The sequence below is a fragment of the Stegodyphus dumicola genome, chromosome X1 (genome assembly GCF_044657685.1).
Source record: "Stegodyphus dumicola isolate Sdum_Otavi_A_Nest chromosome X1, ASM4465768v1".
In the NCBI taxonomy this organism is placed as follows: Eukaryota; Metazoa; Arthropoda; class Arachnida; order Araneae; family Eresidae; genus Stegodyphus; species Stegodyphus dumicola.
In genome coordinates, this window is record NC_140780.1 from 177,496,775 (window position 1) to 177,520,624 (window position 23,850).

Consider the following 23,850-nt stretch of genomic DNA (forward strand, 5'->3'; position numbering starts at 1 on the left):
CCCACATGTAACCACTGTGCAAAAAATTTTCAGAAGATAAAGAAATGAATATCAATCCTGCTAGGAGATACTGTGAATCTACACGAAATTTAGTACGTTTACATCGACGCATCCGAAGGCAAGCGGTGACAGCCCCATATAGCACGAATCTTGATAGCATTCAGAATGTGCAGAAAGCTTTGGAGGCTCCATATAAGCAAGAAAACTGTAGATAATTGGTCGAAAGCAGCTTGCAGTCATGTCGTACTTTAAAAGAACTGTTAAATACGCAAAGCCGCCGATGCTTTTGGAGCGTATAGTATTAAGACAAAGCCTGTTCAATGGTACAGCGTAATGCACACCTACGCGTCTCATTTCTAGTTTTGCAATGATAGTCGCCGAACAAGAGTCTTAAAACAACGCGGAGACAGGCCTAATAATGGTGCGAGAATTGAAGAACGCCATAAAGCTCGAGAATGTGACTTCATGGTTTGGAGCGCCATTACTGTGGATAACCGCTCACCAGTGTATCACATCAGCGGCACGATGGCGGCACGACGATACATGTGTGAAGTGCCGCAGCTCGTTGCACTATCAAATATTCAGCAATTGCAAATGCTGTTTTCCATGAAAAAAACACCCTACTGCACACAACTGTCACCAGAAGAAAGCATTTGCAGATGCTTCCTTAACGATGAATGGCCATCGTGCTAGGGGTATCACACATGACTATAAGAAACCACTTGTATGAACTCGAAAAGTTAAAAAGTGGTGGGGGGGAGTTTTGGTTCCTTATCAACTCTCAGGAACCAACATTCGACCATTTACCTTTTTTTTTTAATACTTAGCATAAGATTGACCCATTTGTAGACAATATCATTGCAGATGGCAAAAAATGGGTTTCCAATGAAGTAGCATTAGCTGAGTCCTAGCCAAAGCCCGCTTCCAGCAACTAAAGCTAGTTCTCATCCAAAGAGATTCATACCTCGTGTGTGATGCGGTATGGAGTATAATATATATAGGACGGTCTTGGATTGGAACCAGATTATTAATTCCGAAATGTCATCATGAGCTGCTGTATCAAGATTTCCTCATCAAACGATTAATTTTCATCAAAAGAAGAGAAGGAAACCTCTAGCAAGACAGTGCAAAGCCACATAATGCAAATACTGATAAAACAAAATCCAAATTCTAAGACTTCAACTGGGAAATCCTTAATTACTACACTGTCCAGTGAATCATATTCATTGGATAGTACTCCATTAGACTAACACTTGTTTCAATCTCTGCAGTTTTGCCTAAAGGACAAAACGTATAACGATCGAGATGATACCCATGAATAAGTTTCTAAGTTTTTCGGTTAAAAGGAAATTGACTTCTATAAGGCTAGGATTATAAAATTGCTAAAGAGTTGGGAGATCGCAGTAGAAAACAACAGAAAACATATCATTGACTAACGAAGCTTCTTTTTAAGAAAAAAGAGTTTATTAAAAATTCATTTATAAATGGTGCATTACTTTTTTTTATAAACTACAAGCTGAAATAGTGAATTGCAGCATATCTTTAGTTCTTTCAAAATGAGGCTTTTGAATCCTTATATATGCATTTCGAAGAATAAGAACTAAAGTTAAGATAGCTCGTTAAAAAAATCACAAACATTAGTATTTACCCATCTTCATTTTGATTTCCAAAGACTGAGCGTTGCAGAATCTGAGTTTGTCTTGCTGCGCATACCAGTTAGATGCTTTTCCAACTACACTGGAAAATGGTTCGTATTTCGGAAAACTAAAAATTCCTCCTTGTTTGATTGTGTTTGGAATAAAGTCAACAACCCCTTCAAATAAGAAAAGCTTTTATATTAGAATTAAATTATTGAGGAAACAGTTAATTATACATATTAATTTTCATTCATAACATTTTCTTCTATATTTACCGTTATTATATCATAAATGCGTTATAATTTACAATTTCTATTACCTTTCTAAATATTACATTTTATATAAAAATAGAAAATAGTAGTGCTGTATACACTGGCTTTTATAAATTAAGGTACAGTCAAAAGTCTATGGTACAGTCAAAATTACAAGGATAATTTTGATGAAACTTGAAGGAAATGTGAATTAAAGGATTAGGCTTAAAACAGCATAAAAATATTTTACAGTTTTCTTATTTAGCAGGATTCACACACAGGATAATTAAAAAGTAGCTGGTAAAAATGTAAAGGCAGGCAGAAAGGACGGAAATGATTTTTGTTTTCTACGTCAGTCTGTAGCGATATGTGCCATGAGACTTCTGGCAGCCCAATAAAATTTAGCCTTGGTAAAGTTGTCATGAATGAAATAAAGTGCAGTGCAAGTTGTCAAATGAAGAAAGTCCATGGTTTCACCCGAACGACAATGAGGACAGACATCATCAGCAACTAGACCAATGCGGTGCAAGTGTTTGTACAGAAAATCATGTCCTCTCGAGAGTCGAAAATTTGCTGTAAAACCTGCACGAGGCATGTCCATTGAGATAGGCGAAAATGCAACAGTATTCCACACTTTTTCAGTTGAAAGGAGTTTATACTTTTGTTTCATGAGACTCTCACTTTCTCCTTTATCTCAGAACTAAACTCATGGTTGGATAGAGGAAAATGTGGCTGGGGTATCTTACAGCCATTTTTAGCTAAAAGATAGGCCTTTTTCGCTTCCAGGCACCCCACAGTGTCTGTGGATCCATTGAAAACAAGCTTCCAGCCAGAGGTAATTGCTTTGGATACATTAGAAATGCCTTCACGAGTAAAGGCGCATTTATCCGTGAATAACACATATGCACTGAAATCAGGCTGCACTGCTAGCTGTTTCAAAAACCAAAGTGCATAATCTTCAAGCGTCAAAGTTTGCACTTCCTGTATATAGGAGGTGTGTAATCCTCCGTCCCGTAATAATCGCTAAACAATTGAGTGGGGCTCATTTACGGCACAGGAACTTTTCGAGTGCTAATAAGCGGACGATCTTCCACTCTTTTCCGAAAATCCTCTACAGTTTGGGGCGTTCATACACTCCTACCACGCCCTGTATCATCCTTGCCGGTGACAAAGGATTTCGTTCCACAAAGGCACCGATGCAGTTGCTCGAACATTTTTCGGTCTGGCACGGGTCTTCTGCCAGAATCTGTATCGTTAAATTCCGCGCAAATTGAGAACCCGTGCAATGCTATTGTTGCCAGGAGCACGGATACACCCAACAATTATGCTTCAACACTTAAAAATGTCTTTTCTGCTGTGAAATAACAGATGGTTAGTTTGTGAAAATAAACTACAAACGGGCAAACCCAAAATGCAAAATGCATGTAAGTAGAAATCACTTGGGATCGTAGTGAGGTTGCGAAGTTTACGTCAGCAAACCGAAATTAAAACTAAACATGCTCGGACACAAAATTATGAAAATGCAAAAAACAAAGATTTCCCTTCCCTTCTAGGAGCAGCTGAAAACACAACCGCTTATTCATCTCGAGAAAACAAGTATGCAGGCACGCTTCACACCGCTACCTTACGGAATGCCGTCCAACCGTTATAATGGTTAGTGTCGCTGACTGCCGTGCCGAAGGGCCCGAGTTCGAATTACGGAGAAGGCATGGATGTTTGTAAATGTATAGTGCTGGTACAGCATGGTGGCACTCTAAATATGCGGAGAGCCGAAAGTCCTCTCGTGTGGTTCGTTGAGAGAGAAGAGGGGTGGGAGACCCTCGGACCCGTCCCCCCTCCGGGGTGCTCTCTATCAAAATTGGGGGCAGAACTGAGCTAAATCGCACTGTCACCTGAATGGTGCTCAAGGCTTTTGCCAATGGCAGGCGTAATCTAGGGCTCCTTGCCATAAGGAATTTCGTGATCTTCTTCTGACAACGTCATACAAGTGAACATAAGTAACAACAACCCTATGGAATGAAGCTAAAACTCTGATAGGATTTGAAAACATCTTCTTTAACTTTCACAATCTTTAACTTTTACAAACTTTGCATTTTTACCGCATTTTTTGTGATTTTCAAATTTAAAGCCAACATCTCTTGACATCACCTCGAGAATCGTGGGTTAAAACTTCAGTTAGCTACAAGCCCACTGGATCTGCATGTTCTCCGTTTTATCACCTCAGTGAACCAAATTTGCACACATATTCTGTAACAAAATCTGCATAACTAGGCTTCTTCTATTTGCCTTTACATTCTATCTGTTCTACATATGATCTAACCTGTCATTTTTGCAAGCTAAATGGAGAATAAAAATCTGTTTGGTGCTTTCAAACAAGTATATGACAGTTTCGGAGGGAAGCAACCTGCTTAATGCAGATTTGAATGCGACTGCCAAAACAATATTGCAGAAAATCAAAATCTCTTTTTAATCGATTTGCTGATACCAAAAATAACATTTCGTCTCAAAAAGATATCAATAGATCCATAGCGCCGTATCGGCGGGTCTGGCTGATACCCACATATCAAGTGCCCCGTTGTATAAATTAAACTTTTATGTAAGCCCCGTCGTAGCAATTTCTTTGAGGTATATTACTAGGATATTAAGAGGTACCCGATTCTGTCCATTCCAAAAACGCCTGCTCCGCGCAATCTTAACTCATTTGTGAGGAGTACGGAAGTCCACTTATCTTCAGTACATTTTATATGATTGCGGGCATAATTCTGTCACTCTGTATGTAACGTGAGATGAGGACTATGTAAACTATTGGCCGCTAACATTTCAAACAGTACGAATAAATTGAGTCTAGGCTGGCGAAGCCGTTATTACGATGGCACAAATAGAAATTTTTCAGCCTAGGAGCGATCCGCTTTCCGCCCCTAACAATGCGTACCAAAAATCTATAAAATGTCAAAATGAGATATAGGAAAATAAAAATCTGCATCTTTTCTTGAAATAATACTTTAATTCTAACATAATAAAAAGCTATTTTGCTTGTTTTCCTGTTGGCAAAACCATCGATGACATTCTAGAAGTTTGTTTCATTACCCCATTTTAGAATAAACTACAAGAATTCAAAGCGACCATCTCTCCACTTCTATATCTCGCCTTCCCAAGCAATTACAGAAATAAAACACTGAAATATTTTTTCGCACCAAGAAAATTTTTCTCATTTAAGAAACTGCAATAATAATTTATTTGATATTTGCATTTTATTTACTTATTTATTTATTTTGCAAACGTTCTCATAAAATAAGAAAAGCAAAGCAAGAGTATGAAACTACAGAAATTTTTATAAAATTGCCTTTAAATAATCTATTAGTGGAAAAACAATTCTCTCCTCAGTTCAGTTCCGTATAGCAGCTCAGCATCTCTTTATTCTTTCATTCACCAATCATCAAGTAGATCTGATGGCTGAATCTGGAGTCAAGTAAGAGAACAGGGTGATTGCATGAGTGTTTTCGCGGTTTACTCCTTATGTGCAATATAAGATATGTAACGTTCTAATCATGCATGTTTGATATAAATACGAGCCAGTGTTCCTTTCGTAACGTGAATATGAGCCAATTGCCAGTTTTAAGCCCTTCGCTAAGAACTTTAATCCTCCTCGAAGACATCCCTCTTCTTAGACATTTGCTAAAAAAGTCCTGTAAGAAGTAATCCTTCTCCTTCGGCAGAAAGCTCTCTGTCACGATTTGCCATCATTAAAACCAATCAACCTAAACATCTTAACACATGACTGCAATGAACTTTGCCATAATCCAATAAATCTTACTGTCATCCGGGATGCATGCCACTGCGTTATTCAGTGGTGCAATACTCCCAATAGCTGCAACGAGAAAGCATCGTAGAAGTCGGAGTAAACAATACACTCACATTTTTAGGTAATTGCTTATATCGAACTTGTAAAGAAGTCTGAGTTCCAGGCCTTCTTTGCCTCAAACTCTCAAAATGAGAAATCCAAGGACAGAAAGTGATACCGCATTGCAAACCATTTGATAAATGATGTCCAAAGACTTTTTTCTACAAAATGCTAGTTTCAGTTTATTTTAAGGATGACATAAAGACTCAGTTCAAAATAGTATTTCCGTGAATTTATTACAACGCGGATAACATATCCTATTATTTACTAATTTGACATATTTTGCTAATTACAAGACTAAATTTGGTGAAGATCACTTTATTTTTATGTGTTACTGGAAAATTTTCCGACTATTCCTTCAAGTTGGAAACTGGCATATTTATTCTATTAACACAACCGGATTGTGTCTCCAGTCTAGTACTAAAAGCGCAACCATAACGATAACTGACCATAATCAGAATTAAGATAATAAAATTACGAAATGTTACCTATTTCTTCAGATGGTCCTTTCATAATCTCGAAAAAAATTCTTATGACGAAAAGAAACCTAGATCGTATATCTCCACGCTCTCTCCAGTTTGATATGTCTGGATCCAAGTCCGTTGCACCTTTCATTTTCATCTCCTGAGTTTCTATCGTTATTATTCGTCCTAGACAAATGAAAAATAAAGAAGGTATGAAAAATGCAAAAACGAATTTCTACATGCAAAATTTCTCTTCATTTGAAATGCAACAAAAGCTATGCTTTCAGGTAAAAGGATTATTCATCTTATTTTCATGCACAACTAAAATTAGACAGTTCAGCTGATAATACTTTCTGAAAAAAGTATATTAAATTTAATTCCTGTATTTTCTATCGCAATGTTTTTAGGATATTTACTAGGGTTCAGTTTAGTATCATACTGGTTACCTTTAGAAAAATATGATAAAAAAAAGAAAGCTAACCAATATACAAAACGAATCTAAATTACGAGCGTAATTAAAACTAGAGTTACGAGTTAGGTAAATTTTCGAATACTTCCAGCCAAACCTTGTTTCTGAAAGTGGCGTACAAAATTTTGTTAGTTAGGATTATTTTTCATGGTAATTTACTTCACTTTGTCTTTAAACGTTGAATTGCGCAGCTTACGTATGCTAGCTGGGCAGATTTATCAAAATTAATTTTAAAAAATTATTTTTAATTTCCAAAAGTAGATTTTAGACACTCATCCAGAAACAAGAAAAAAGGAAAAGAAAAAAAATTGACAAATTAATGCAATGAATGAATTGGTAAATGAATGCATTAAGATTATATATGTACAAAAAGAAATGGCTTTCAATGCTTCAAATTCATGAAACATTTTATTTCTGGAAAGAGATTCTTTTTTGCTCATTTTTTAAGCTCATGCATGAATATGGCCAAATGGCTTACATTGTGAAACACCGCTAATGTTTTTTTCTGCTTTCCTTTACGTCATCGAATACTTCCTAAATTAATTCTAAAAGTCTTTTTCGTACATTTCTGCTTAACGAACTTCTGCTTCGTACATTTAAAATTACTTTGGAGTAAAAATTAAGTTTTCACAGTACTGCAACACTGCAAAGATTACTTATTTACATCATGGTAAAATTCAGGAAGTGACTATGCCTAAGTGGAGCAATGGCTTCGAGGAGAAGTTTTAAAAGAGACGGGTTCGAGTTCACATTCCACTTCAGAAAAACCACGAAAACGCCAGCCCGTTCGATTTCGATCCGGAATTTAAACCCGGGTCGAACAACTAGTGTTCAGTGTTTTCGCCGCTCGGCTACTGGTAGGCCATAGTACAGAAAGAATCTAACAATTATTGGGAGGAAAATTATAATTGGAGAAGCATAAATATATTTCATTTCAGCATTTTAATCTCCAAACAAAGACTTTCCTTGAATCAACACAACATTTGAGAAAATATAATGTAATTTGGAATATTATAAAAAGAATCTAATAAACAGACGTTAAAAGGAAGATCTTAGCAGCACAAAATCGTCGAATTTTGAATTCATCCTGAAAAAAATATTGTTCGAACCTAACTCAAATTTGTTAGAAATTCTCCACGGAGGCATCTTTTCCCTTAGGCAGATATCCCGGCGTGATTTACCATAATTAATTAATGAAGCAAACAAGTTAAAATCTATTAAAAAAAACTGAAGTTTTAAATTATATATATCATTTGGGATTTGCGATACAGTTAAAATTTGGATCCCAGCAGTACTAAAATATACCTGGTATAGGATTTGTTTGAATCATGGCATTGAATCTGTCTATAACGTCTTGCAGGCTTTCATAAGTTGAAGAGGAAAAAATTCCACCATTACTAGTTTGGTGGGGTTTCAGATTCATGTATCCAATTTGCTGTCCTGTACTATTTTTGTCTGGTCTTTGTAGAAGCCAAAGTCTATATGATATATAAATACATGTAAATAGTTATGTATTCATAGTACAATAACTATATTTATATTTTTAAAATATTAAAATAATTTAAAAGTATAATAGTAATAAACCTTATTTTACATTACATTAAGCGCCTTTACAATAGTTTGCATTACAAAAGGTACCTGTCATTAATAACAGAAAAACAGTGAAGATGAGTTACGAGTACGAATTGCATTTGAGAAATTAACTAAAAAGTTATCTATTTTGTAGAAGCTGTGCTTATAGTAACAAATGTAATATAATGTAATGTAGATAGAGAAATTCAGACAGTGTGTAAATTAAATATCAAATCGGAAATATAAATACTTTAAAGGATAATGATCATTAGTTTATAAGTATCTAATGTTCGTCAAATATGTATATCAAATGCAAAATTAAATGGGTGCCAAAATACTTGTATAAGTAGAATATTAAGGTTAAAAATATTCAAACATTGTGAGTATAAAAATATAAAATGCTTTAAGGAATTTAACAGGTACAGATGGGATCGTACTCCAAATGGTGTTTCCAATGCTATGATAACAACATATGGTGGGTGGTTCATGGCACGTTAAATGATTGATTTTTTGTGGATGGTTAATATCCGAGGCGTGACAGCTAGCGACCATTAATAATATCAGGTATCTGCTCAGAGGCGGGTAAAGCCACTAGGAGGCAGTGGCAGTAAAGATTTTGGGGCTTCTAAAGAAAGTATTTACATGCTTGAAAAGCAATTAATACTGAAGTGTAACAAATAATTAAATAGACATAATTACTTAAGATAATTAATATTTTAATCAACTTGGGGTTTGTTAATTCTAAATATTCATACATTATTTTCTCTGCATAGAAAGATTAAAATTCATAAAAATTAAAATTACATAAAAAATTAAATATTCTGGGGTAAAGGAAAGTAAAACATCAAACTGCTAAAACATTTTGTGAGGTATAAAATCAAGCAAAGCAACAGAATTGTGTTTAACGTAGATTAAGTAAAGACTTTATCGATTTCGAGCAAAGAGGTACAGCTCCCTCTTCACAGGAGAAAAGAAATTTCGGCAGATTTCTTTAAATAATTTCACCACTAGGAAAAGTAGATGATATTTTCCTAGCAGCATGATAGACTTAAGTGGCAGAACTAAATTTGTCTTCATATTCTTTTAAAAATAATAAAAACTGTTCCAGTTCATGGCCAAAATGCATACTATTTATATCATATTTAAAAACTATTTTAAACTTTTCTAAGCAGACTATATTTTTTCTAAATTCGGCAAATTTAGGAATATTTTAAAATTTTCTGTATCATTTTTATATAACTCATTTCTATGAGCTAGTTCTGCTACTATATTGTCAGAAATAATATTAGAAGAATTTAATATAAAATTTTCGCGCAGCAAAATTTTTGACGAAAGTAATGAAGAATTTAGATCTTTTATTGCTTTCAAAACAATTCCTTTCACCCAGACGGTATAGTGGTTAGGGGAACCTACTACGGTACCGAAGGGCCCGGGTTCGACTTCCGGAGAAGACATGGATGTTTGTAAATGTATAGTGTTGATGTGGCATGGTGGCACTCTAAATATGCGGCGAGCCGAAAGTCCTCTCGTGTGGAAGGGAAGAGGGGTGGGAAACCCTGGGTCCCTCCGGGGTGCTCTCCCTCAAAATGGAGGGTGGAAAATAGAAGTCTAACCTCTCTTCGGAGTAGGCTCTGGTAACCACTGATCCATGTATTATGGACAAGACAACAAAAACATTTCCTTTCTTATACTCTGCGAATTTCTTCTTTAAATATCAAAGGTATCATAGCAATACCTTCTTTTTCCGTGTTAAAAATTCATGATGGAATCGTGCGATAAAATTTTTCAAAGATTTCAGTAAATCAGTTCTTTTAAATAGGGTACAACTCAGTTGACTGTAGGGATTTGCTGATAGCATATTCATTCCCTGTAAAACGTCTTGGGAATTCTATAAATTCTCTGGTAATGTATGTCACTTATTTAGTTTTATAAAGAAGTCGATCGTGTATATATATATATACAGGGTGATTATAATTAAAGTTTAAGTTTCAAAACGCTATAAAAAAAGAACCACTCATGAAAATGACGTCAAATTTGAAAGGAATGTTATTGAAGAAGGCGGAAAGCGTATGGCAGAAGAAAAAATTTAGTTTCAAAAGTTAGCAACAGATGGCGCTGCAAGCGGAAGAAGACGTAAATTAAAATGTTAGTTAAATTTCAGTGTTATAAAGCCGTCAGGTACCAGGCTGTTCCTCATTTTGCGTCTCAGACGTTCGCCATGGGTGTTTCACTGCAGGACCGCGCTCTGCTGGTAAAGCTGTATTACAAGAATGATGATTGTGCAAGAGTAGCTCTGCAAAAATTCAGGACACTGAAGGGTATAAAAGAAGGCATTGGTCCAATGAGTGTCGTATGTCTAAAGAAAATGATGCAAAAATTCGAAGCGACAGGTTCGTTTGATGTGCAATCTGGTAGAAGGAGAAAACGAGTGCATTCGACGGTAGTTGAAGAAGTGGCCCCAGCATTACAGGAGGGGTCGGCCGGTGGTGTGCAACCGTGCAGTGCACGAGGAATTGCCCGAACATTGGACAGGCCTACGAGCACGGTGCTGAAAATTGTACGAAACATCCTGCAATGCTATCCGTACAAAATTGGCTATGTGCAGGATTTGCTTCCGTCTGACCTGACAGCTAGGGAGACGTTTGCGTTAGAATTCCTGGCTCGCATGGAAATGGATAATGAATGGCCGTGGAAAATTTTGTGGATAGATGAAGCCCATTTCTATCTGACAGGATACGTGAATACCCAGAATTGTCGAATACGGGCAACAGAAAATCCATTGGCAAAGCAGCCCGTACCACTTCATCCTGAAAAGGTCACTGTATGGTGTGGCTTTACGGCATCATTCATCCTACAACCATATTTTTTCGAGCAGACGGGTGCTTCCGATCCTGTTACCGCAACCGTCACTGGTCAGAGGTATGCGTCTCTTTTGCGCAACCACGTGATTCCAGCTCTGCAACAGCATGGATGTGTGGATGAAATCATTTTTATGCAAGATGGCGCTCCTCCGCACATTGCACATCACGTGAAGCAGCTGCTGAGGCGCCATTTCGGAAATGCTCGAATTATCAGCCGTCATTTCCCTACAGCCTGGCCGTCCCGATCGCCTGATCTTACTCCGTGTGATTTCTGGCTGTGGGGATATCTGAAGGATGTTGTGTTCCGTGCTCCAATTGCAAATTAGCGGAATTAAAGGCACGCATTTCACAACACATTCTGAACATCACCCCAGAGACACTGCGATCCGTTGTGGAACATGCTGTTTGTCGCTTTCAACTTGTTGCACACAATGGTGGACACCATATTGAACATGTTTTGCGCCAGTCTCGTGACAGTTCCGAACTTCTTTGATGAATGGTTCTTATGCGGTACGTCGCCGCAAAACTCATGAAACCGATTTGTCCCTTTCGATGTGATATGTACAGTCATGCAAATAAAATTATTCAACAATTCTAATTTGTCAATACGTTTTAATGTGTAACTTCCACCTTAGCCGTTGTTTTACGAATCATTTCTCGTCGTGATTCGGCCGCTTACAGCGCCATCTGTGGCTAACTTTCAAAACTAAATTTTTTCTTCTGCCATACGCTTTCCGCCTTCTTCAATAACATTCCTTTCAAATTTCACATCATTTTCATCAGTGGTTCTTTTTTTATAGCGTTTTTAAACTTAAACTTTAATTATAATCACCCTGTATATATATGATAATTTATTTAGTAAAAAAATATTGATTATATTATCTCCTAAGATTAATTTCAGTAGAATTTACATTTATTAATCAATTCAATAAATGCATACAAAAGCATTAAAGTCAAGATTACTGTTTAATTTGACGGTATTTTTAGAAATTATGCTCTACATAAAACGGCTTTTCTTCGTTAAGAAGTTCGTTTTTAAAAAGGTACCCTTTTTCATCGAAATCGTCGGCACTGATACGAAATGAAGCGCGATTTACACTACACTGGTGTGCAAAAATTAAGGACGAAGTCGAAAAATTAGCATATCAGCTGAACGAAGAGGCAGAGCGGACAGAAAGACCAATCAGGAGATTAAGTAAGGTGATGTACGGTAGCACATGCGCAGATATGCAGGTAGACGTAATGGGGGAGTGTCTGAGTAGTATAAAGCATGTTGTCGGTGTAAGATCAGTATTTCTGGCAAAGAGATTGCACGCCGTATAGCAGTTAAAATCACACCGAGTTGCTGCCTCAGCGAGAAATGGCGAATAATCAATCTGTTAGACTGGATGCTTTAACCCGAGGTCGAATAATTGAGAAGTTGGAGGAAGGTCGCAGTGTGACAAGTGTGGCTGCAGAGTTCGGAATTGCTCACAGCATCTTTTCACGACTTTAGACACAATTTCAAACTACAGGAACAGCTATCCGGGGGTTTAGTAGTGGTCGTCCACGAGGAACCACACCCGCAGATGACCGGTATATTGCCTTACAGGCCAGAAGAAACAGGCAGCAGACAGCGGGAGAAATCGCTAGACACACGACACAGGCGACTGGACGACCGATATCGCGTTTTACCGTGGCCAGAAGACTGCACGGTGGTGGTCTGTTTGCACGACGCCCTGTACGGTGTGTACCTCTAACGCCTGCCCATCGGAGAAGGCGTTCTCTGTGATGCCGGGAACACCGGAATTGGAGAGGCAATGAATGGGGACGAGTACTCTTTACAGATGAGAGCAGATTCAGTCTGAGTACTCATCTGGAGAGAGCGGGGAAGCCGCAATCATCCCTCGAACATCATTGAAAGGGACAGGTATGGAGGTGGCGGTGTTCTCGTTTGGGAAGGCATCATGCTTGGTAGTCGTACAGACCTTCACATCTTCGACGCAGGTTCAGTCAACGGGACCCGTTATTGTAACGAGATTCTTCTTCCATATGTGCGTCTTTTTAGAGGCGCTATGGGTCCGCAGTTATTTTTCATGGACGACAATGCACCATGTCATCGCACAGTAGCTGCCGAACAGCTCTTAGAGAATGAGGATATTAAACGTATGGATTGGCCGGCACGATCTCCGGATCTCAATCCCATCGAGCATGTATGGGAGTTTCTAGGCAGACGCTTGGCAGCTCGTACCTTACCACCAGTAACGATTCCGGAGCTTCGATTGGCGCTGCAAGACGAATGGGCAGCAATGCTACAACAACTCATTGACACTCTCATTCTCAGCATAGGCAGACGCTGTGAAACCTGCCTAGCAGTCAGGGGAGATCATATCCCCTATTAAAGACCGGATGTTTCTTGCTGGACACCCATCACAGGGATGTTTCGGCCTTCAGTCGCATTGCGCTCCATGCTACTTTTTCAATAAAGCTTCTTTTTATCCTTTTGATTTCTCTTTTAGTAAGTGTTGCTTACATTACTCATGTCCTTACGTATTGGGGATCTTACGGTATTAAATGTGTTGATTTGGAAAGCTTTTGTACAAAGTTATATTGAAAAAACCGTCTCGTCCTTAATTTTTGCACACCAGTGTATACCTCAATTTCCTGGCCTGTAAGACGCGCAGTGATTTATCAGGTTAAAACTTGGGAAAAATACTTAGACAGAAAAGGATTAAGTACCTATTTTAATGATAAACACTTTATACAACGAAAACGGAACTGTTTCATTAAAAAGTTAGCAAATACATCAGCGTTTCTTAGAATCCCAGAAATACGTCATCACTGTTGCTAAAATCATAGTTATTTTCACTTAGGTTGTCACTGTAACTAGATTTGCCACTTACACAATGTCATCCTTATTCCCACCTAGTGCGCTGCTTATTCCACACTTTTTAAAAGATTTATTGCAGGATAAAATTGGATAATAGGATAAATGTATTTTTCAATATTAACTTCATTCTGAAGAATTTCTGCAGTCTAGTTTGCCTTATTTTATTCATAAGTCTCAAATTAAAAACAATTTAATGTTTATATGTCCTTAGAAAATTAACCAAAAAGCAGGGACCACAGTGTAATTGAAAAACAGTCCTTAGACGTAAAAAGGTTGAAGGCCATTTGAGTTAAGATTATTTTCTCAGATACTCAGCTACTTCGCATACATGAAACATAGCATTCAAAATGAAAAATTCAATATTTACTACAAATTCATTGATGTAACAAATATCTGTCTTTCTACTCCTACTTTAAAAAAAGATGTTATTTGCCTTACAGTTTATCATTCAATAATACATTTTCATTGTACAAAATTGCATTCATTCGAAGAATTCAATTTGTATTTTCCTCTGTATAAAAACTGAATGTAGAGAAGTTAGATGTTTAAACGACCCCTACATTTTCTCAAGACCACGAGCAAGATTATCCCCTCCTTTTCAGCCCCCCGTGAAAAAAGGGGTTCTAAATTTACGACCTGACCGCATATAGGGTGATTTCGTTTACACAGCTATTATAAGGCCTATTATTACCTATGCCTCGCCTGCCTGGGCAGCGATCACTAATAAAGATCTAAATAAATTTCAGATGATACAAAATAAGTACTTACGGCTTATTACTCAAGCTCATTTCTATGTATCCAACGACACTCTGCATAATGATTTAAAAGTTGAGCGTATAGAGAAGTTCATCCATCATATGAACAAAACGTTCTTTAAAAAGGCCAAACTCTGCTCTCATTTAAGTGGTTTTCATACATTCGACTACATTATTTTACCTGAGGATGCAAATATTAGACCTTACGCAGCCCACCTCACCCGTGACTCAAATTTTCCGTCTTAATTGCATTTTTGTATTATATGTGTATTTAGTTATATAAATAGTTTGTATTTTTCACATTTATCCTTGACTTCTAATTTTACTGTATTGATTTATTCTTAGTGAACAAAAAGTTTGTATACCTATATTTTATCTTATGCATGCTTTTGATAACATCAGTCAGATTCCCTTACTCTTGTCAAGCCTATAATGGTTTTCGGTCTCATGTATTTCTTCTATAACCTTGTGCTGCATGGTCACCCCCCTCTCTTCACCTCAGACCTCCTCTTACCCGTCTGACTGTTACGTCATGTGCCCATACGGCAGAATTATTAATGAGCCGGCAACATCGCACATGTTAGCGATAGCTCGGAAATACATGTATTGAATGATTGATTGATTGATTGACTACCTTTTCATTCCGAGCTGAGACAGTTAACGTATAGCACGTATTTTGGATGACGCTTATTTTTGACCTTGTACTGACCCAGTCTCGTAGGCGGTCAGTCAGTCACTAGGTTACGAATTCCCGCTTCACTTGACCACGTGCTTTGCATGCTCCGTCAGAAAAGCATTTTTTAACGCTATTTCGGTTTATATCATTTGGTGGATTGCTTTTAGGAATCTTACGTATTTTTTCATGATTTTTTTATGATCCGGATGTAATTATTATTTTTCGCCTATTGACTTGCCTAATTGCTGGTTTGTACGGATATAATTGCTATCACTTGTTAAGTAATATTTTTAAAAATTTAATCGAATTTAATTATTTTTGACGGGTTTTTGGATTTTTGTGCGGATGTCCAGTTCTATATTTAGTTGTAGCTAACATAGATAATTACACTATTGGATAGTTGCTTGAAGTAATCAGCGAGCATTTGTTTGGACAAATAGTGTATTCTAAAGCACTCAAGTTAATATCCTATTTTTGTACCCTTTTACCATTTATTAGGTCATCCTTCTAAATCATATATTTCCGAAAGGGTTCCCTATTTCCGCTTACATTTTCCTGCGTTTCAGTGAGAACATATGACGCATATCACAGCAGCTCCTCATTCCAGCTACCAAGGAATCCTTTTTTGTCGTATTCCATAGTTGTCACTTATGCTTTGACGTGACAGAAATGTGCTTGAAATTATCATTAATTCCGAAGTATTACTTTCGTCTAAATAATATTAGACTCAAAACCGTTCGAAAATCGCCAATACGCGTAACAACACGTATTGGCAAGGGATGATGCAACCTCGAAAGAGCCCATCATTTGTAAACTGCATTCACCTGAGTCATCTAACTGCCATGGCCTTGCACTTCAAGTGAGAATTATATTTAGAACTGTGAGTAACTATGTATCACAGTAGTTTAGCAAGTAGTTCTGTGTTTGTTATAGAGTTTTATTTTCGAGCGGAAGGAAGATTGGAGTTTTGTTTTCAAATGCACTGAAGTACTGGTTATTCAAAGAATGGTAAAAATCGGGTAGAGATGATTGAAAATTACTGAAAAAAATATGCATTTTTTAAAAAAAGTTTACGATATCATGTGATAATCTTAGAAACATATAATATGCTTTCAAAAATATTAGGAATTTTAAAGAAATTAAAATGATGCATAGAAAACTATTTACGGTTGTAAAATAGTGCATATTTTCACATTTATTGTATTTGTGGAAAAATCCCCCAAATGATTTATGTATCGCCGTTAGAGGGCGCTTCGCTTCTGAAAAAGAATGTTAAGTTTTTAGTTTGCGACGTAGTTAGTTAGCAGTGAACCTTCGATGCAATCAAGTTGCTTTGTAAATAAAATGATTATTTTTGTAGATTGTTGAAGTATTTCACTTCATTTAGAATTAGAACCACCTTTCGCAATATGGCGCATCGGTGCCGAGAACCTTTGGCCAATTTAGAAGTTTGTGTTTTTTAATTTTGGATATCATTTTATGCGAAGACAGCCAAGGTAAGCCTGTATTTTCTATTTTTATATAATATGGAAGATCTTATTGCTAAACTGAAATCGAAACGAAAGGTATTGAGGACCGGAGTGTCCAAGATATTAAAGAAAATTGAAACCGAACTGAATAAAGATGATAGTAGTATAAATGTAAATGTATTAGAAGAAATTTTAGACCAGTTAAACGAAAAATCAAAATCCTTGAGCAATTTAGACGCTGAAATAGAACGAGAATTAAAAGTCGAAGAAGACGAATTTGAACTTGAAATCTCATCCGCTTTGAATATGAAGAGAAAATTCAAGTGTGGCAGTTTAGAGGAAAGAAAAAGTTGAAAGAGTTGAATAAGTTGGAAAATTCGGACAATGCAAAGAGACATTTCTAATGAAACCGTTACAGAATCCCAAAACGAAAGTAACAAATTCACTCGTCTTCCAAAATTAACGATCTCTAAATTTTATGGTGATTCTTCGGATTGGTTAGAATTCATAGGTCAGTTCGAAAATGCGATTGATAAAAAATCCGAATTTATCAAAAATAGAAAAATTAATTTACTTAAAAAGCTTTCTTGGTGGCTCAGCCGCCAAAGCTATTTCTGGTTTCGCTCTCATCGAAAATAATTACGAAGCTGCTCTTGAACTGTTACGTTCCAGATTTGGTCAAAAGAACATCTTAATTAATTCGCATTTAGGACAACTCTTAAGTACTTCACCTGTTAGAAATCCTAATGATATAAACGGATTAAGAAAACTTCTAGATCACGCCGAAGTACAGATAAGAAATCTTGAAGCATTAAAAATAGACTCTGATACCTACGGAAATCTCTTAACGCCTTTAATTTTGAAATTACTTCCTAATGAATTCGTTCTTGATTATAGCCGAAAAATTAAAGACGAAAATTGGGATTTAAAAGGTTTGTTAGCCTTTTTGAGGAACGAAGTGCTCAGTAGAGAACGCGCGGCTTCTGTTAATTATAATTCTAGAGAAAAATATTCGCGATTGGAAAAGCATTTGCCCTTCAAACATAAACATTCTCCAGCCATAACGAGCAAGCCGTCTACAGTTGAGTTATTAGCGGCGTCATCCGAATCGCAGTGTCTGTTCTGCGGGAACACAAATCATAAATCTGCGGATTGCGAAATTTTAAGTGTAGAAAAGAAAAAGGAGATCTTAAAAAGTGAATCGCGGTGTTTTTTATGTTTAGGTCGGTTTCACCGGATTCAAAATTGTAAACAAAAAATATACTGTGCCTTCTGCTTTAATAAACACTCGAAAGCCATTTGTTATTCATTCCATCAGGAAAAAGATAATGAAAAACATGAAAAGAAAACGTCGGATTCGAGCGTTATTTCCGCTGTTTCGTCATATAATTCCGATGAAAATAGATCTAATAAAATATTATTACAAACGGCTTCTGCATTGATCCGAAATAATGATAAATCTGAAAATGTCAGAATTCTTTTTGATAATGGCTCAATGAGATCTTTCATAACTAAAGATGTATCTACTAAAATGGAACTTCCGATTGTTAGAAAAGAATCACTTTCTGTTTATTCCTTTGGTGATAAAAGTGCGTCAGAAAAAACCTTTAATGTTGTTAGAGCAAAACTAGAAAATGTAAACTATCCTAATCTTAATATATATATTGAGCTTCTTGAAACCGAAAATATATCCAATACTGTTATCTCTCCTCCAGATTTGAACTTTGCTAAGAAAAATAAAATTTTACAAAATTTACAATTAGCAGATTGTTGTAGAAAAAGTGACAAAATTGATATTCTCATAGGGGTAGATTTCTACTATTCGATAATTACTGGTAAAATTAAAAGAATTTCAAGAAATGTAGTAGCCACAGAATCTTTATTTGGGTGGTGTTTGCAGGGTAAAGTAAATAATGATCACAGTGAATTATTAACTATGAAAGTAATTGTAAATGAAAATTTGATATCAGATCAGTTACAACAGTTTTGGAAGCTAGAAAACTTGGGTTTGGAAAGTAATACTCAAAACGACAAAACTGTTGATTTAGAAATTATGAAATCTTTCGAATCTGATATCAGGTATAAGAACTGCAGATACCAAGTAAAATTACCTTGGAAACCGAATTCAAAACATTTAATGGAAGATAATAGGGATATAGCACTTGAAAGATTTAAGAAATTGAGTAACAAATTTAAAATTGATAACTCTTTGTTTGTTCAATACACAGAGGTTTTAAAGGATTACGAGTTAAAACATATTATTGAACCAGTTCAAGAAGACAATCAAAATGATAAAACCCTATTTTATTTACCTCATAGAGCAGTCATCAGAAATGATAGAGCAACAAGCAAACTAAGAATAGTTTATGATGCATCAGCCCATAAACCAAAAACACTCTCTCTAAATGACTGTTTATATACTGGTCCGAACCTATATCCTGATATTTTTGATTTATTGATAAAATTTAGACAAAATTCGATAGCCTTTACAGCGGACATTACACAAGCATTCTTACAGATAGAGTTAAATGAAGAAGACAGAGACGTTACACGATTCTTTTGGAAAGATGATCCTAATGATAACAATGAGAGTTTGAAAACCTTTAGATTTACAAGAGTTTTGTTTGGAGTAAAATCTAGTCCCTTTCTCCTAGCTGCTACTATTAAGCATCACCTTCAAAAATATTCAGAAATATATCCTGAAACAGTAGAACTTTTAAACAACTACCTGTATGTTGATGACATTATTGGTGGTAACCAAAATTTAGAACAAGCCCTGAAAACAAGTTTAGAAATTGTGAACATTTTTAATGAAGCTAGCATGTCACTACATAAGTGGCATACTAATTCCAAAGAACTCAAAGATATTTGGCATCGCAAAGAATTTTCGATGCAAGAATCTCCTGAAGTTGTCCCGATCAAAGTGTTAGGAATTAACTGGGATACGGATAATGATAATTTTATTTTGACATTTTACGGATAATTTTATTTACGGATAATTTTATTTTGACACTCAGCACTTGACAAATTTCATTTCCTCGTCGATCAACTCAAAACGTTTTCTATTGCAAACCGCAGGCCGTATTTTTGATCCTGTCGGATTTTATGGCCCTTTCACTATAAGAATAAAGTGTCTGATTCGGGAAATCTGGTCTGCCAAAATTGATTGGGACGATGAACTGCCACCTGATCTTAGTTATAAATGGAAAGCCTGGTACGAAGAAATTGAAGAACTGAACCACCTCAGAATTCCCCGCTACTATTTAGAAGGAATATTAGATGCAGATGTGAAACAAATAGAACTCCATAGCTTTTCTGATGCTAGTTTGAAAGCTTATGGATGCGTGGTATATCTGAGAATAGTTTTGAACAATGGAACTTTTCAAACAGTTTTTGTTGCTTCCAAGAGTAGAGTTGCTCCTCTGAAATCCCTTACACTTTCTAGATTGGAGCTTTTAGGTGCGCTTTTATCCGCTAGATTGAGTGATAAAATCGCAAAATGTTTAAAATACGAATTAATCCCCTTCCACTGGACTGATTCTCAAATAACGTATTTTTGGATTCAGGGATCTCCCGAAAAATTTAAATCTTTCATCAAAAACAGAGTTTATGAAATTCAGAAACTAACTGAAAGCAATAATTGGCATTATTGCCGTGGGAAAGATAACCCCTCCAACCTCATATCACGAGGAACTACTGTTGCTAATTTAAGAAATTGTTCACTTTGGTGGTTTGGACCAGAATGGTTACAAAACAAACGTATAGACTGGCCAGTTCAACCGAATTTTGACGTGGGAAACGATAAGCAACTAGAACTCTGTAGTAAGATATCTGTTTATGACGTTGTTGTGAAAAGAGATGATCAACTATTGGATATAACAAAATTCAGTAATGTGCTGAAATATCTCAGAATTATGGCATGGGTTAGACGTTTCGTTGCTAAGGCAAGAAAACTGCCTGCTAATAGTGGAACATTAAGTGCTTTTGAAATTCAGGACACTGAAATTTTTTGTGTTCGTAAATCCCAGATGGATTTCTTCACACCTGAAATTAAGGCTCTTCAATCTAACAAGTCAATTTCTCCAAGCTCTGATGTATTCAGCTTGGCACCGTTTCTTGATGAAAATAAAATTCTTCGAATTAAGGGAAGATTAGAAGAAACCGAATATACAGTTGACGAGAAGCATCCAGTTCTTCTTCCTAAAGATTCCAAATTTACTGAATTAATTGTAAAAAGGGAACATAATAACGTTCTGCATGCGGGAGTTGCAGCAACTTTAGCCAAACTAAGACAGAAATTTTGGATTCCTAAAGGCCGTCAGTTGGTAAAGAAAGTCTTAGGGAACTGTTTAATTTGTCGGAAATACGCAGTAAAACCAGCGAAACAAATGACAGCTCAGTTACCTAAAGATCGAATTGTTGAAACTCCAACTTTCTATGTTACAGGCGTGGATTTCACAGGTCCAGTTTACATCAGGTCTGGAAACGAAATTCAGAAATCATACATCGTATTGTTTACGTGCGCTGTTACACGAGCGTTACATCTAGAACTCATTTCCAATATTGTCTGCAAACAAATTCATTTTGGCTCTCAGACGTTTCATTTCGAGAAGAGGAAACTGTCGCACCTTTTATTCAGATAACGCGAAAACTTTCAAATATGCTGCCAAAGATTTACAGTATTTTTACAGCATAATTAAAGGTACAGACTTTCAAAATTTTCTAGCAAATGAAGGCTTGACTTGGAAATTTATCGTCGAGCTTGCTCCATGGTGGGGAGCTTTTTATGAACGCCTTATGAAAACCATAAAGGAACCGTTGAAAAAGATATTAGGCAGAGCTCAACTGAATTTTGAAGAATTTATGACTGTGTTGACAGAGGTCGAAAATTTTGTGAACGATTTACATGAACCTGAACCGCTTGCACCGGCTGATTTTCTTTGATCGGACATAAGGATGAATATCCATACAACTTTGCTGAGATCCTGAATAAATCTCCAACAAGAAAGAGTCTAATAAAACGAAAAGAATATCAGACAACACTTATAAAACAGTTCTGGAAAAAATGGAAAAATCAGTATCTTCTTGAGTTAAGAAATGCTCACTTCTTCGGTACACCAGAAGCCAAGAAAAATCTTAAAATTGGTGATATAGTTTTACTTGAAGGAACAACTAGATCTAAGTTCCTCTGGGATTTAGGTCGAGTAATTCAAGTCTTCAAAGGACGTGATGGTCTTGTACGATCATGTGTGGTAAAAACTAAAAAAGGGGACCTTAAGAGACCTGTGCAATTGATATACCCCCTTGAACTATCAGACTGAAAATGAACTAAATTTGTAACCTTTTAATTTTACTTCTTGTATTTCATATTCACTAACATTAATTTTAGATAATTAGTTTAGTTATTACTAATAATTTACTGTTTGTAATTTGAATTAATATTTACGTATTTTGTTGATTTTGTACATTTGAGTTGATGCAGTTAACTATATTTGTTTATTTTATAGAATTTCCTTTTGCAGTTTATATTTACATCAGTTGAATGTATTTGATATGTAAGTTGCTTTCTTATATTTTATTATTTGTATGCTGAAATAGTGATAATTTTTGCAAAAATTATCAGGTGGGGAGTGTGGAAAAATCCCCCAAATGATTTATGTATCGCCGTTAGAGGGCGCTTCGCTTCTGAAAAAGAATGTTAAGTTTTTAGTTTGCGACGTAGTTAGTTAGCAGTGAACCTTCGATGCAATCAAGTTGCTTTGTAAATAAAATGATTATTTTTGTAGATTGTTGAAGTATTTCACTTCATTTAGAATTAGAACCACCTTTATTTAACTACAATTTAATTTTTAGTCGTACTCCGGTGTTTAACTTTTGCGATCCAAAAGAGGCAGCTGTAATGGATTGCGAATAAAGAGTAAATAAAAAGTACGATTATGAAGAAGCAAAATAATATTTTAAAAATTGAATTTTAAATTCAAATGAATAAAAGAAAACACAGTGAAAATAAATTAATATTAAACAGCAGAAGGATAAAATAAAATTCTAAATATCATTTCATTTCTTTCATATAATTAACGGCTTAAAATATTATATCTAAATATAGCACATTAAATAGTTCTTCTTATATTTATTTTAAATATTAATTCAGCTTTAATTGCATCGCAGGAGACAAAATTAGAAACTAAGATTTCCTGATTAGAAACTAAGATTTTCTTTTTTTTAAAATCATGAATAATACTTTTAAATAACTTATCTTCAAATTTTTCTAGATTGTCTTATAGTTTAAAATTAAAAAAAAAGAAGTAACCTTCAAATAGGATAGAATTTAAAGAAAACGCTATCGATTTTTTTAAGAGGATCTGACATCGTTCTTTTGCTTAAGCAAATATACTGCTTAGTATCAAAGTAAGAGCCTGAACAAGGTAAACAATTGATGATAAAACATTTGTCTGCCTTCCTCTTAAACTGAAAGAGAAACACACCAGTGCGAAATTTAAAATTAGCAAAAAGACATCTTAGTTGATATAGATTTTTGAATAAAACTCACATGTTTTTATTTCCATAAGCATATTCTTCTTTTTTATTTCTTTTATTTTATTATTCTTCTTTTTTACTTCTTCTTTTTTATTTCCATAAGCATATTCTCCATAAACATATTCTTCACATGTTTTTATTTCCATAAGCAATCAGACATAGGACCCTCTTTTTCATTAGCAAAAATATGTTTCCTACGTCTGATTTCCTTCGAAGTCGATAGAGTTTTATTCCAAATCCATGCCAAAGTAAGATTTTTTTTTTTTTCCTAATTTTAAATGCCGTCTCATTTTGAATTCAGTCTGTGGAGAAATAACCAAGAGAAAATTCGGCTTCGTATTTGGGGATAAACTACGTACGGTACTTTTCCGTTTTGCCGGCGCAGCCGA

At 35.7% G+C, this 23,850-nt stretch overlaps 1 protein-coding gene across 4 annotated transcripts in view; it reads right to left on the reverse strand.

Moving 5' to 3' along the window:
• LOC118202924 (uncharacterized) overlaps positions 1-23,850 on the reverse strand; it is a 172,448-nt gene that overhangs the window by 67,625 nt on the left and 80,973 nt on the right. For 3 of the 4 annotated variants that reach the window (XM_085807043.1, XM_085807041.1, XM_085807040.1), the window contains 3 exons: positions 8,028-8,200; positions 6,278-6,439; positions 1,649-1,813 (listed from right to left, as the gene is read on the reverse strand). In XM_085807043.1, coding sequence (XP_085663169.1) covers positions 1,649-1,813; positions 6,278-6,439; positions 8,028-8,200 — 500 coding nt within the window. The remainder of the gene's footprint in view (positions 1-1,648; positions 1,814-6,277; positions 6,440-8,027; positions 8,201-23,850) is intronic. The other variant, XM_085807042.1, reaches the window with a different exon arrangement.